Source organism: Tachysurus fulvidraco, chromosome 21 (assembly GCF_022655615.1).
Source record: "Tachysurus fulvidraco isolate hzauxx_2018 chromosome 21, HZAU_PFXX_2.0, whole genome shotgun sequence".
NCBI lineage: Eukaryota > Metazoa > Chordata > Actinopteri > Siluriformes > Bagridae > Tachysurus > Tachysurus fulvidraco.
The window spans coordinates 910,239-923,595 of NC_062538.1; the positions used below are offsets into that span (position 1 = coordinate 910,239).

Sequence of the window (13,357 nt, forward strand, 5' to 3'; positions counted from 1 at the left end):
TCACCATGCAGGTACAAGTGTATAAACCAGCACGAAGAGAACAGAGCACATCGTTTCTAAACCCTTTACTCCTGCTAAATAATTAGTTACAGAATAGATTTTAATGCGCTGCTATAAATCTTACACTTCATTTTTTTTGGCACTGTACTTTTAATTAGTCTTTTAATCTTATTTTAATTTTAATTATTTTTTTTAATTTAGTGCTGTTCTCTCTTTATTATTTATACGTTTTTTTTTATCTTGTCCCCTATGTAAACCACTTTAAATTACCTCTGTGTATGAAATGTGCTTGATACATAAACTGAACTCATCTTATATTACCAGTATTTGTATCTTTAACACCGAAAATAATTGGAAATGTAATTGGTCTAAAATTTACTGTGTTATAAGTCATATCCCGTGGAGCATAATTATCTAACGAAAGCCTCTCGGAGAGCTTGAACACTAATAATGTAATATGCCAGTGTGGGGTGAAACCTGTGTAAATTGCATGCATTTTTCAGGCCTGTATGATCAGCAGTGTTCAGAAAGGTGGGAGTGATGTTTCTCCTGCTTACCCTCATCTCCTGGATCTCCTTCTGTCCATCCCAGGCCCAGCTGCGCTTGGTGAAATAGTTGACGGTGGCGAACTCAATGAGGGCGGAGAAGACGAACGCGTAACACACGGCCATGAACCAGTCCATTGCTGTAGCATAGGCCACTTTGGGTAGAGAGTTTCTGGCACTGATGCTTAGCGTGGTCATGGTCAGAACAGTGGTGACTCCTGAGGGGAAAAATGTCACCATTACCATGATTTGTAAATTGTTTACCCAGACATTTGGACGTAGGAATTTTTAATCTCAGCTTTACAGTTAGATATAATCTTGTGTACAAATCAGTGTGAATTGACTCGTACTATAGAAACATTAACGTGCTAGAACGTTCGTCCGAGCTGCGCAGGTTCGAAAATTCAAAGGTATAAATGGTTGTGGTAGCCTAGAGGTTAAGGTGTTGGATTACCAATCGGGAAGGTTGTGAGTTCGATTCCTACGTCCACCAAGCTGCCACTGCTGGGCCCCTGAGCAAGGCCCTTAACCCTCAATTGCTTAGTTGTATGTAATGTAAGTCGCTCTGGGTAAACAGTACAGTATGGATGTACAGTAAATGAATGGTACAAACCTTCTTAGCAACGTTAGATTTATTTCAGATGACAAATCATAAACTTGTCATGGCAGTACAGCACCACCGAAGCCTGTGCTGTCATGATGAAATCTGCTCTATTGCCATTTTAAATAGACCACTGGAGCAAAATAATAGAGTACTGACAGAAATGGCAGTGCTGCCATGGAGTACACTGGTCTCTGACCATCTGTCGGGACCACCTGTGATGGCCGTATAAAACTTGTAGGAATCGGGAAGCGCGTCATTCCCAAACAGATGCATTACTGTAGCACTGAGGAGTTTTGAAGGACATGGAGATGAACTCAGATGACAAATCAGTTCTGTTCAGTGTAGCTGTAAGAATGCATCTGAACATAGTCGCACTCTTTGTTCAACGTCTGAGAAATTTAACACAAAAGAAAAGCCGACGCTCACTCGGAAGTCCGCGAAATTCCTGGGGCCATGACCGGATTTTTTTTTTAGACCTCATACCCTTCTTTATAATTTGCCTTAATCGAGATCCAAAAATCTTTCCCATTAGAGACGGTTAAAGCTCGGAGTCATTATGTAAACTTCTACATCTATGAGCTCTTTTGAATTTACAAAAATTGAGAGCTTTGTCTTTACTGTCAACCGTACGCCTGCTTTATGGGGCTGTGGAGATTGTGTATATCTGAGTGAAGATAAAAGAAGGGGTAGAAAAGAAATCAATCACACTGGGAAATCAGAATTTTTTTATAGGTCACTGTGTGGTGACCCAGAGCTTTCTGTTCTGAGAATGAAACAGCAGAAGCGAAATGAGGGAACGGTCTGGGATCGGTGCCCATTAAAGCAGATAGAAGAAATCATTCCACTCGGTCTGCTAACACCTGCCTCAACCTCCTGTCCTGCACTGCGAAGTAAAGACGGTTCCATAAAATGTGAAATGCTTTGTTGTAATTATTACAAAGCAAGTCAATAATTAAACTTACATCAAGGCTTATCACCATGAAGCAATAGAGGCGAAAAACGTAGGGACATTAGCGTGGCGTGTCGGCGGAGACGCCGCTGTGTCAGCAAATACGGTGGACAATTGTTTGGATTATGCTCTGAAACATATTACACACAGACTGCCATAAACATTGTAAAACAGGAATAGCAGCATGAAATACAGTCAGTCCCATCACAAGGGGAATCGAGATGCTGACAGACTTCCAGGGCAAGAACGATTAATTAAATTTTAACCTCCAAATGGGCTTTTTGGAGTGGCAGCGAAGGACTAATATTGTGAACTTGATGTTTGACTTTCACTTTAAACTACAATAAATGAGAAGTTTGAACAAAACTAAATATTGTAATTATAATCACCGTTAACGTATTAGTGAAACGTTAGATTTGTCATGTCATTATACTGTAGCCCTAGACCAGGGGTCGGCGACCCGCGGCTCCGGAGACGCAAGTGGCTCTTTCATCCCTCTGCTGCGGCTCCCTGTAGATTTCGAAAATAAATATTTAATTTAAATTTATTTTATTTAGTTAGTTTTTAAAAAAAAATGGAATTCTGAGATCATGATGCTCTTGTAACATTAAAATAAACCGTGTTTAATTTGTTTGTCGCTCAAAATACGCGTCATAACCGCCGCCTTGCGAAATCCGACACAGGAGCAGACGCAGTTTCGGTTTGCCGCAGCCGGCATTGTTGATGTCATGAATACGAAGACGACTCGATTAGACGTTGAACGTTTTATTGGAAAGTAACCTTCGACCCAGCGTCTTTTTTGTTAATTTTAGTTCAAACTGTTCAAAATATTTTTGTTTGCCTGCAGAAATAAAATTTCGTTTTTTTAAAGTTTCGTTTTTAAACTTTTGTTTTTTACCATAAAGGCTACAGTATATTGTGTTCTCTTCATTTTAGATGTCAAAAGGGTTTTGTGGCTCCCTGTGTTTTTTGTCTCCAAATGGCTCCAAATGGCTCTGAGTGTTTAAGGTTGCCGACCGCTGGTCTAGTGAAATTTTAACAATTTTCAGATGACATTTTTCAGTGGAATCCCTAAGAAATATAGTAACTGATAGAACTGTAGACTTGTCTAATGTAAAAAAAAAATCCATTTACTGTTAAAGTTAAAAGTATGTGAAATGGATGGGGGTTGCCAGGTAATATGGGAGAGTTCAACACACCTCACAGATCGTTTCAGATTATATCTTTTACATCTATGAGCTATTTTTGTGCGAGTGAGATTTGATTGCCTCGTGTCCTGTTTTAATGGGAAAATGATACTGCTGTATTTTTGAGCAATAATTTATCTGTATATTATGTCCATAGCACGTATATATTCATCTGTATATTATGTCCATAGTACAAACACATCTGTAAATTACTGTTTATAGTAATAGCCATATTTTGTTAAATCCTTCTGTAAATTTCAGTAATATTTATAACCATCTGTATATTATGTTCTTACATGATGTTCTTATCTGTAAATTACTTCTATATTAACACTTTATTTAACTCATTTAAATCTTGTACACACTGTATATCCTGCACTTATGACTATTACACTCTGGTTAGACCTAAACTGCATTTCGTTGCCTTGTACTTGTACATGTGTAATGACAATAAAGTTGAATCTAATCTAATCTAATCTAATCTAATCTAATCAATAACTGATATAACTATATATCGTGGCAGTTTAGTGTTGTGTAGACATAATGTTATACTGCACAGGAAGCAACAATGCCGAGAGATTTCTCCTAAGCAAGGTGTAGGGAACGTAATGTACATGACCTGCAGGCAGTTTAAAGATTACTCTATTTAAAACAGAACCTTCTCCGAGTTTGACCTGCAGCCCGAAGCGGACAGACACGCCGCTTCATCACGTCCGCAGACACCGGGACTGCAATTCCTGCAGAATACTAATAAGTTTGTTCTCTGCACCTCATTAGGATCTCCAGACTGGAGGCGAAGAGATCATCTATACTGGCTGTCAACTTGCTAAGGCATAGCTGAAGATCTGGGAATATGTGATGATGGACTTCTTCTGCTCACATGACAATTAATATTTTAGATGTAAGTATTAGGCTTGGGAATGTGATGTCATGAAGAAGAGTCCTGTGAGTGATTCATCATTCTGACAGGTTTAGTCAGTCATGCGGTCGGATAGACAGCTGAGCTAGTCGACAAGTTTTCATATCAGATGTCTGAGCGTTTGAGTCATCGTAGTGCCAAACTTTTTTTGTTATAATCTGTCTTAAAAAAAAAAACAATGACAGCTGTAAAAATAAAATAAATAAATAACTACGCCGTACCGCAAAAACAAGAGAAAAACATATCCGAGTTAACCTTAGACGACGCCATTCCTTACTCATGCAGGCTGTGATATTTTCAGCAATCTGACTGTAAAATCATATATGATGCACCAGTGAAGCTCGTGTGATATTCCGGCGTACCGGCGTAGCTGACCTTTGTCTATATTGCCTTATTGTAGTGTCTGTCACTTCTCTTAAACAATTTTGATTGGTTAAGATTAAATATAAATGCTTGAGGAAGTGATGTCGGATGTCCAGATGGGGCAAATCGAAGACTAAAATAGCTCATCTTAAGTGTGGGGTGTCTGTACTGGTGACAAGGTCACGGTTTGCAGAGTGAGAGGTCAGGGGAAGTCTGTAGGGAAAAGAAGTCGTGACTTTAGAAAACAGAAATAAAAACAACTGCTTTCACTGCACAAATGAGCTGACTGTAGATAATCTGTCTGTTCCACCTCACCATGCAGCCATATTTACCACTGAATGATTGTGGAGGAATTCCTGAAGTACACTAACGTACACTACAGTAAGTGGCTAAAAGTATGTACACCCTGTGACCATTTCACCAGTGTGGTTGTTGGAAGCACACGACTGTATAGAATGTCTCTGTGTGCGGTAGCATTACAATTTCCCTTCACTGAAACAAAGCAAATAGCACAAAGCAGCTCCATGATGAAGACACGGTGTGGAGGTGAAGGTTGGAGAAAGTAGAAGAACGTCGAGTGTCCTTCACAGAGCCCTGAATCTGACTCAACACCACTGAACACCTTTGGGATGAACTTCGACATCTCGACATCAGAGTCTGATCTCACTGACGATCTTGTAGCTGAATGAACACAAACCCACACAGATACTGTACACTCCAACATCTAGTGCAAACACTTCACAGTAGACAACAGTGGAGCCGATTGGAACAGGGAATAGGGAATACATGTGAAACGAGACGTCCGACAAGCACATTTGGCTGTGACGGTCAGTGGTGCACATACTTTTGAACATTTATTGCAAAGCTTTATAAAGTGGCTTGCTAATCATATTTTATTGTACAAGAATGCACCATTTCCAATGTCTATGTTAATGTCAGATTTATATCTGTATGTTTCCTTGATCTTGGTAACAATGACTGACCGCTATACTATACATACTGTATGCTGGGGAGAAAAGGGTCATATAACTGAAACCGAGCAACAACGCTAGAACAACCTTTCCTTTACGTCTTGCCTCAGGGAAAAAAAAAAACCTTCAACAATAGCAGACCAAAGTTGGCTTAAACTCAATAAGCTCAATAATAATAATTCCTCAGCTCCAGCTGGCTTAAACCTCTTTCCGGTCCGAGCCAACGTCCTGCCGCTTGTGGGCTTATCTCCCCCCCGGGGAAGAGCATCGGCCTCACTTTTCTCTTTAACATCACCTCACGGCAGGTTCGGCTCCAGCTAACCTGTAATTAATTAGGTGCCTCTGTGGTGTTTTCACTAATTATAGGTCAATCCATTGGTCTGTGCAAACTTTCAAAGATGAATCCATCACTGTCCGGAGGAACGTGCCGTCCAGTCAGCGGTTTGCTCTCTAACTTTCTTTCATTCCAAGCAGAACTTTTTAATACCATCCCTGGTGCACTCGTTTGTCAAAAGCGTCTTGTCACAGATTGAGGGGGAGTGGAAGAGAAAATTACAAAAAAAAAAGAAAAGAAAAGCGAAGCGTCATCTCGAATGTGTGGAGCAGGGCTCAGTTGGATGGAGTCTCATCTTCTGTAGATCAGCTGTCAGCAAAGTGGCTATTAATTAGAAGTGGCTTAATTTAAACGTGGCACAATACCACTTTTTCTTTTCTAATACCGATCCTGCTTCTGGCTAGAAATAGGGTTATTAATCCCTTGAGAAGGAAATATTTTATCACTGTGTGGAAAATCGGCGTCAGGATAAACAACACCAAAATAATCGAATTGATAATAAACATTATTAATGAATTAATCGATTAATTAACGGATCGATCAATTAATTATAATAAGCATGAATAAATAATTATTCATAAATAATTATAAAATAATTCATTGTTTATTAATAGTTAATAAACATTGTTCACCTTTGTGCACCAAGTATCAGATGATCCTGATGTCCGTCTAATATAGTTTGTGTTTTTTACTACAAACTACAAAAGGTAAATATTTCTTGGTTTGTTTAGCTGAATAATTTCACAATTATCACAAGTCTTCAATTACATTCGCAAATAAAAAACAGTCAAGTCTATTTATATTTAAACATTTCCAGATCTAAATAAATAAATAAATAAATAAATAAATAAATAAAATTAAAATAAAATAAAATAAAAAATTTCAGTACACTCGGTACACTTGCTGGAGGAAACATGTTGCTGGTGATGCTCATCCTGGTACGGGACTAGAGACTGGGTAAGATTTTTGACTTCTTCATCTTCTGCCTCTACCTCTTGTTTTTCGGTCACATTTCAGGTTAACGAGACGAGGAGGAAGACTCACCGAAGACGGTACGTGCTGGCACAGACTCGCGGTTGAGCCAGAAGGAGACCTGGGAAAGGATGACTGTCATGATGCAGGGCAAATATGTCTGAATGACAAAGTAGCCGATTTTCCTTTTCAGATGAAAATAAGTTGTCATCACCACATATTCTCCTGTAGGGGAAAAAAAAAACGAAAAGAGAGAGAGGAAAGGAGAGAAAAAAAGAAAGGCAATGCATTATTAATGAGACTCGTGTCACATCCAAACTACGCTCACTTGCTGAAATATTCAGGACTTATTTATGAAAGTTAGCACAGATGCAGTATTTTGCACAGGGAAACACACTGAATATGAACTTCTATATGAAGAGATTTCAGGAAAATACTCTACATGTGTTACTGTGGAATAATGTGTCTTTACTCAGGTATTACTGAAATTAAATACATTACTTAAGTAAAATACAAATGAAGTATTAAACCTCGATAAACCTTTACGTTTGTGACCATCAAAATTTTCCATTTCCGTTTTTCTTATTCTTATATATATATATATATTTTTATCATTTTCTGAGTTTTGTGGATGACACTTTTCTTCTGCCTTCAAAGTAAATGATATATAGTTAGTTAAATTAGCCAGAGAATGAAATTTTGTTTTTAAATGAGGTACCTAGAGTAAATATATCTATAAGTTTTATACATTATTTTTATTAGTTGGATAGCGAGATTTATTTTTAGGTAAATTTGATCGTTTTACCTTAAATTCATAAATGAACTTTTTTACTTCTGGACTTTATTTAAAATAAAACACTTTGCTTATTGAACTTTGCACGTTTGTTTGTTACATGAGCTATTTATGTTTTGAACATTAATTTATTAAGCTACTCGTTTAAGTTTTGAACATTAGTTAAATGTGTTTGTTGGTAATGTGTCTAAAAAGGTTTTAAAACATTTTCCCAACAAATAACCAACATGGGGGTCACGGTGGCTTAGTGGTTAGCACGTTCGCCTCACACCTCAATGGTTGGGGGGTTCGATTCCTGCCTCCACCTTGTGTGTGTGGAGTTTGCATGTTCTCCCCATGCCTCGGGTGTTTCCTCCGGGTACTCCGGTTTCCTCCCCCGGTCCAAAGACATGCATGGTAGGTTGATTGGCATCTCTGGAAAATTGTCCGTAGTGTGTGAGTGTGTGAGTGAATGAGAGTGTGTGTGTGTGCCCTGTGATGGGTTGGCACTCCGTCCAGGGTGTATCCTGCCTCGATGCCCGATGACGCCTGAGATAGGCACAGGCTCCCCGTGAACCGAGAAGTTCAGATAAGCGGTAGAAGATGAATGAATGAACGAATGAATAACCAACAAGACAGGACATAATGAGCATTGTTGTTTTTTTAGTCATGCAGATTCAGACATGATGAACTTGTGGGCTTCTTGAACTTCACCATTTTTCACCATTCACTTGAATTCTTGAATATGTTTAAATATATACTTTTTTCTCAAGATGTTCACTAGATTTTTGGCTCCACACTTTGGCTCCGATGTTAATGGTGTGAGATTTTGCCCCAGCACAGTTTCCCTGTACTTCTTTTCTCCCCAGCTGCTATGTCAGGGATTTCTGCTGTAGATTTGCACCCGCTGTCTTTCCTCAAATCTTTCTAGACCTCACAAGTGTCTCACATGGAAATCTCCAGCCATTAGAGCCTTTACATTATGCACTCAGGAATGCGTGGGCCTGGATTCATCTTCACGATGAGGTTCTCAGAAGCATAACAAAGTGTGATATATGGACTTCGTTTAATTGTGCTGTGGGTAAATTTAAGCAGGTATGAAAAATCTGCTGCTTACTCATTAAAAAAACATACAGGTTATGTATGTCTGTTTAAGCAAACAAGATATACGACCGGCCTTATTTTCGATAAAATCCATTTGAGAAGTCACAGTTTCTCTGTTTAATGATGGTATCTCAGTCCTTTGAGGTTTAAAACATGATCAGAGGTGGTGATCCGGAGCTGTATCGGTTAGCCAACACGTCCTCATAACCCCCCTCCTTCCACACTCCAAGGCAGGACACAATTAAAAAGAGAATAACAGATGTCGCTTGTCCTTGACAAGAAACTGAGAGGGCCATTTATCTTTTCCAGCTTCGCCGAGGAAGACTGTAAAAACGGCCTTATCCACAGGCGAGTCAATCTAAAGCACCACCATCATCGCCGCCAATTTAGACTAGTGCCTATTTAAACACATCTCAGGAGCTGTTATTTCTCTCCTTGAGCTCTCTCGGATTCAGAATAAAGCCTTACTCCTGTGACGTGCCGAGCTCTGAGAGCGTTCGTGTGATCGTTGTGTTTTGTCCGAGTCACGATGACGTGAACTGTAGAGAACAATAACTAAAGGGAGTGTCAGTATGTGTGATATAAGGATTTAATCTTCTCTACACTATGTTACACATCCATTAACGGTGACTTCAATTCTACTAGATTCTATTCCCAGATCTGACATCTGTAACGTTCAACATCAGAGTGCGCTAGTATGAGTTATCACTGATCCAGCTGACATATGAATCATATGAATTTACACCACCTGTAAGCCCCGCCCCTTCTGTCTCGATCTCGATCTCGATCGTGTTCCACTTAGCTAACACTGGGCAATTTTTTTTTTTTACTAGTTAAGAATCAGATAACATTATTTATTATGGATGTCTCTGAAAAATGTAAATAGATGAAAAAAAATTAAGGTTGAAATAGTAGCTATAGTGAAGTGTTCAATTAAACATTTAATAAAGAATGTTAATAAATCCGGGGGTCACGGAGGCTTAGTGGTTCGCCTCACACCTCCAGGGTCTGGGATTCGATTCCCGCCTCCGCCTTGTGTGTGTGGAGTTTGCATGTTGTCCCCGTGCCTTGGGGGTTTCCTCCGGGTGCTCCGGTTTCCTCCCCCAGTCCAAAGACATGCATGGTAGGTTGATTGGCATCTCTGGAAAAATTGTCCATAGTGTGTGAGTGTGTGAGTGAATGAGAGTGTGTGTGTGCCCTGTGATGGGTTGGCACTCCGTCCAGGGTGTATCCTGCCTCGATGCCCGATGACGCCTGAGATAGGCACAGGCTCCCCGTGACCCGAGAAGTTCGGATAAGCGGTAGGAAATGAATGAATGAATGAATGAAAGTTAATAAATCATCGATCATGATTAAAAAACTGTTGAAATCAACATCACACAAGTCTCTCTGTGAGAAATGCCATTGCAACTATAAAGATTTTAAGGTCAAAATGAATGAATATTCATCCACCCAGGCAAGCGAGATATAAATTGTTGTCGATTAACATAAAAGTGAGGACTGATTTTAAATACGGCAGGAGAAGACATCACCTTCCTCTCGTTCGACTGCACAGGTTTTTATCGGTACGGTTCTTTTCCACATTAGAGATCCAGAAGGTTGTGAGAATATTTTGCCTTTTACTTAAAAAATTCATGAGCAGTTCAATCATAAGTCAGACCATGTGCTCTTTGATGAAACTGCATTGCTCTGGGCATCGGCTGCTGTTTACGGTTTTTTTTTTTGGAGTGGGCACTTTCAAGACACTCCGTCCTTCAAAACAGATAGAGAGAAAGACTGAGATCTGAGCGGAACTGCTAACGAGAGACGCTCGTCCGAACCGTCGGGAAGACTTGTTAAGCACATACGTCCTTCATGTTACGCTCGATAAGACAAGACTTGGAAAATGTTTTTATTTCACCGGAAAGAGATTTTAATCCCTTTTATTTTTTTCACACGTCCATTCTAAAAATACACATTTCCAGCAGAAACGCACACAGAAACACAATCATCGAGTCCTTCACTCTTCACCCAGACTGCAGTGGCCCCAATAACTGCAGCAGAAAGCAATCGATGAGCTCAGTGCTTGCAAAGCAGGCCAGATAAATTACTTTACAAACAGACACAAATGGAATTTGTAAGCGTATGCCGGGCACACACACACACACACACACACACACACACACACACACACACACACACACACACACACACACACACACACACACAAAGGGGAGCGAACAGAAAGTTTATCCAGACAGCTTGTCTTGCTGTTTATAAACTAAAAAGAGAAGTTTTGAAATTGAAAATGCGAATTGGATTTCTGCACCTCTGTCAGATCGATACAGATTTATGAATAGATTTAAATTTGTTTGTTGTTGTCAAGGTGAATCAATCCTGCATGAAAAATGATGACCTCTAACACGCATGAATGAAATTATAGTATGTATATCGCCCTGAATACGGACAAATTAGTCTGATCTGAAAGGTTTGATCACACGTCATATAACATTTACATTTACAGCATGTGACAGACCCCTTATCCAGAGCGACGTACATAAGTGCTTAAATCTCTAACACTGAATACATTAATGCTGCTCACTAGGTTACAGACTTAAGATACCATGACTTTAAAACTTTTGTTCAAAGTTACAATGAAAAAGTGTCAAAGGTTTTCTTTTTTTTTTTTTTAATGCAAAAGATAAGGAAAGAAGTGCTAGTTGAAGTGTTTCCTGAATAAGTAGGTCTTCAATCGCCGCTTGAAAATAGCCAGTGACTCAGCTGTCCGGACCTCTAGGGGAAGTTCATCCCACCACCTTGGTGCCAGAACAGAGAAGAGTCTTGTAGTAAACTTGCCTCTTACCCTGAGAGATGGTGGGACCGGTGGAGCAGTGCTGGTAGATCGGAGGTTGCGGGGTGCAGTGCGAGGAATGATGAGGGCTTTGAGGTAAGAGGGAGCTGGTCTGTTTTTGGCTTTGTAGGCCAGCATCAGTGTTTTGAATCGGATGCGTGCAGCTACAGAAGCCAGTGGAGGGATCGCAGCAGCGGGGGGGTATGGAGAACTTTGGCAGGTTGTAAACAAGCCGTGCAGCTGCATTTTGGATCATTTGCAGAGGACGGATTGCGTTCATAGGTAGACCTGCCAGCTGTGTGTTACAGTAATCCAGTCTAGAAATGACAAGAGACTGAACAAGTACCTGAGCAGTCTGTGTGGGGAAAAATGGCCGAATCCTTCTAATGTTGTAGAGAAGAAACCGACATGAGCGAGTCACATTAGCAACATGAGAAGAAAAGGACAGTTGATTGTCCATGATTAGCTGTGGCTGAAGGGGAGATCAGATCGTTGTGCAAGGACATAGCAAGATCATGACCTGGGGATGAATCACCTGATGATCAGCAGTTCAGTTTTGCTAGGATTGAGCTTTAACTGATGAGCAGTCATCCATATAAAGCTCCTGGTGTCTTATATAATCTGTTCTTAGTGTTTGCTGCAGCAGCTCAACTCCAAAATAAAGCGACACTTCATCTCGTCTGCGTCGTAGGTCCTGATGGCGTTTTCACTAGGGATGTACCGATCCGATATTTTGGATGGGTATCGATGCCGATCCAAGCATTTCGAGTAGATCGTGTATTGGTGGTGCGTGACCGATCCAAATCCGATACCCGTGGTCGTGGGCCCACCCACTTTTTAAGACCAAAAATATTCGACCCACCCACTTTTACCGTCTCTATTCAGCGCATATGCCTTTTTTTTTATTATTTAGCGCCGCCAGTCGAATCCATTCCGCTTGAGGAATGCCCTAATATATTAAACTCCATTCCGCGTTTTACCTACAACATTGACCACGCTGCTGCTTTCTGAAATCCATGGGGGTCAAACCATTATATGTGGGTGGGACAGGCCACGCCCACTTTTTATTTATTTCCGACGCCCGTGCCCGTGTTGGTTGATTAATGAACAGCAAACATCATAGACTATTGTTTAAACTTATAAGAAAAATGCACTTATATATTAAATTACATTCATGTAAATAAATCTAATAAATTCTATAGGTAATATGTTGCACAACCGCCTGCGACAGACAGCAAGTTTATCAGGCGTCCTTTCTGTTTACCTCAGCGTGTTAAACATGTCGCTCATTTGGGTGCGAGGTTTACTGTTTAATACGTTTTACTTTGTGTTTCAAGCGTTCTAATGTAAGATTCACGTAAAAATATTGACTTTTCTTCAGAAAATAATTAAATTTAATAATTGCAGTTTATATGGTTTAGATTGTTATACCACTAACTGATAAATATTCTGTTTGCTGCTGCATTAATACTTTTTAAGGTTTCTTGTGTTTTCAGTTTTCATCCAGTAATAAGGGCATTTTTGTATTTCTTTGCCAGAAACTAATAAATCTTAATAACAAAACGAGTTGTTTACATTCTTTAGTTTTAAAGGTAGAAGAGAACGCAGGTATCGGATCGGTATCGGCCGATACAGGCAAACGCTGGTATCGGAATCGTATCGGAAGAGAAAAAGTGGTATCCGTACATCCCTATTTTTTCAGGCAGCTTTTCTAATGTTTCTAATCTTATTATGTGATTATTGCTGATGGTGAGATTTGAAAGATAACTCTGTAGCTTTGTGACTCTGTTACATTAGTTAGTAAGAT

The 13,357-nt window shown here is 39.8% G+C and overlaps 1 protein-coding gene across 2 annotated transcripts in view; it reads right to left on the reverse strand.

Moving 5' to 3' along the window:
* Positions 1–13,357, reverse strand: part of LOC113647557 (gamma-aminobutyric acid receptor subunit alpha-3-like) — a 113,991-nt gene that overhangs the window by 14,133 nt on the left and 86,501 nt on the right. Inside the window, exons 8-10 of one of the 2 annotated variants that reach the window (XM_027154331.2) lie at positions 7,059–7,069; positions 6,917–6,965; positions 558–763 (exon numbers count right to left, since the gene is read on the reverse strand). In XM_027154331.2, coding sequence (XP_027010132.1) covers positions 558–763; positions 6,917–6,965; positions 7,059–7,069 — 266 coding nt within the window. Of the gene's footprint in view, positions 1–557; positions 764–6,916; positions 7,070–13,357 lie in introns of both variants that reach the window. The other variant, XM_027154330.2, reaches the window with a different exon arrangement.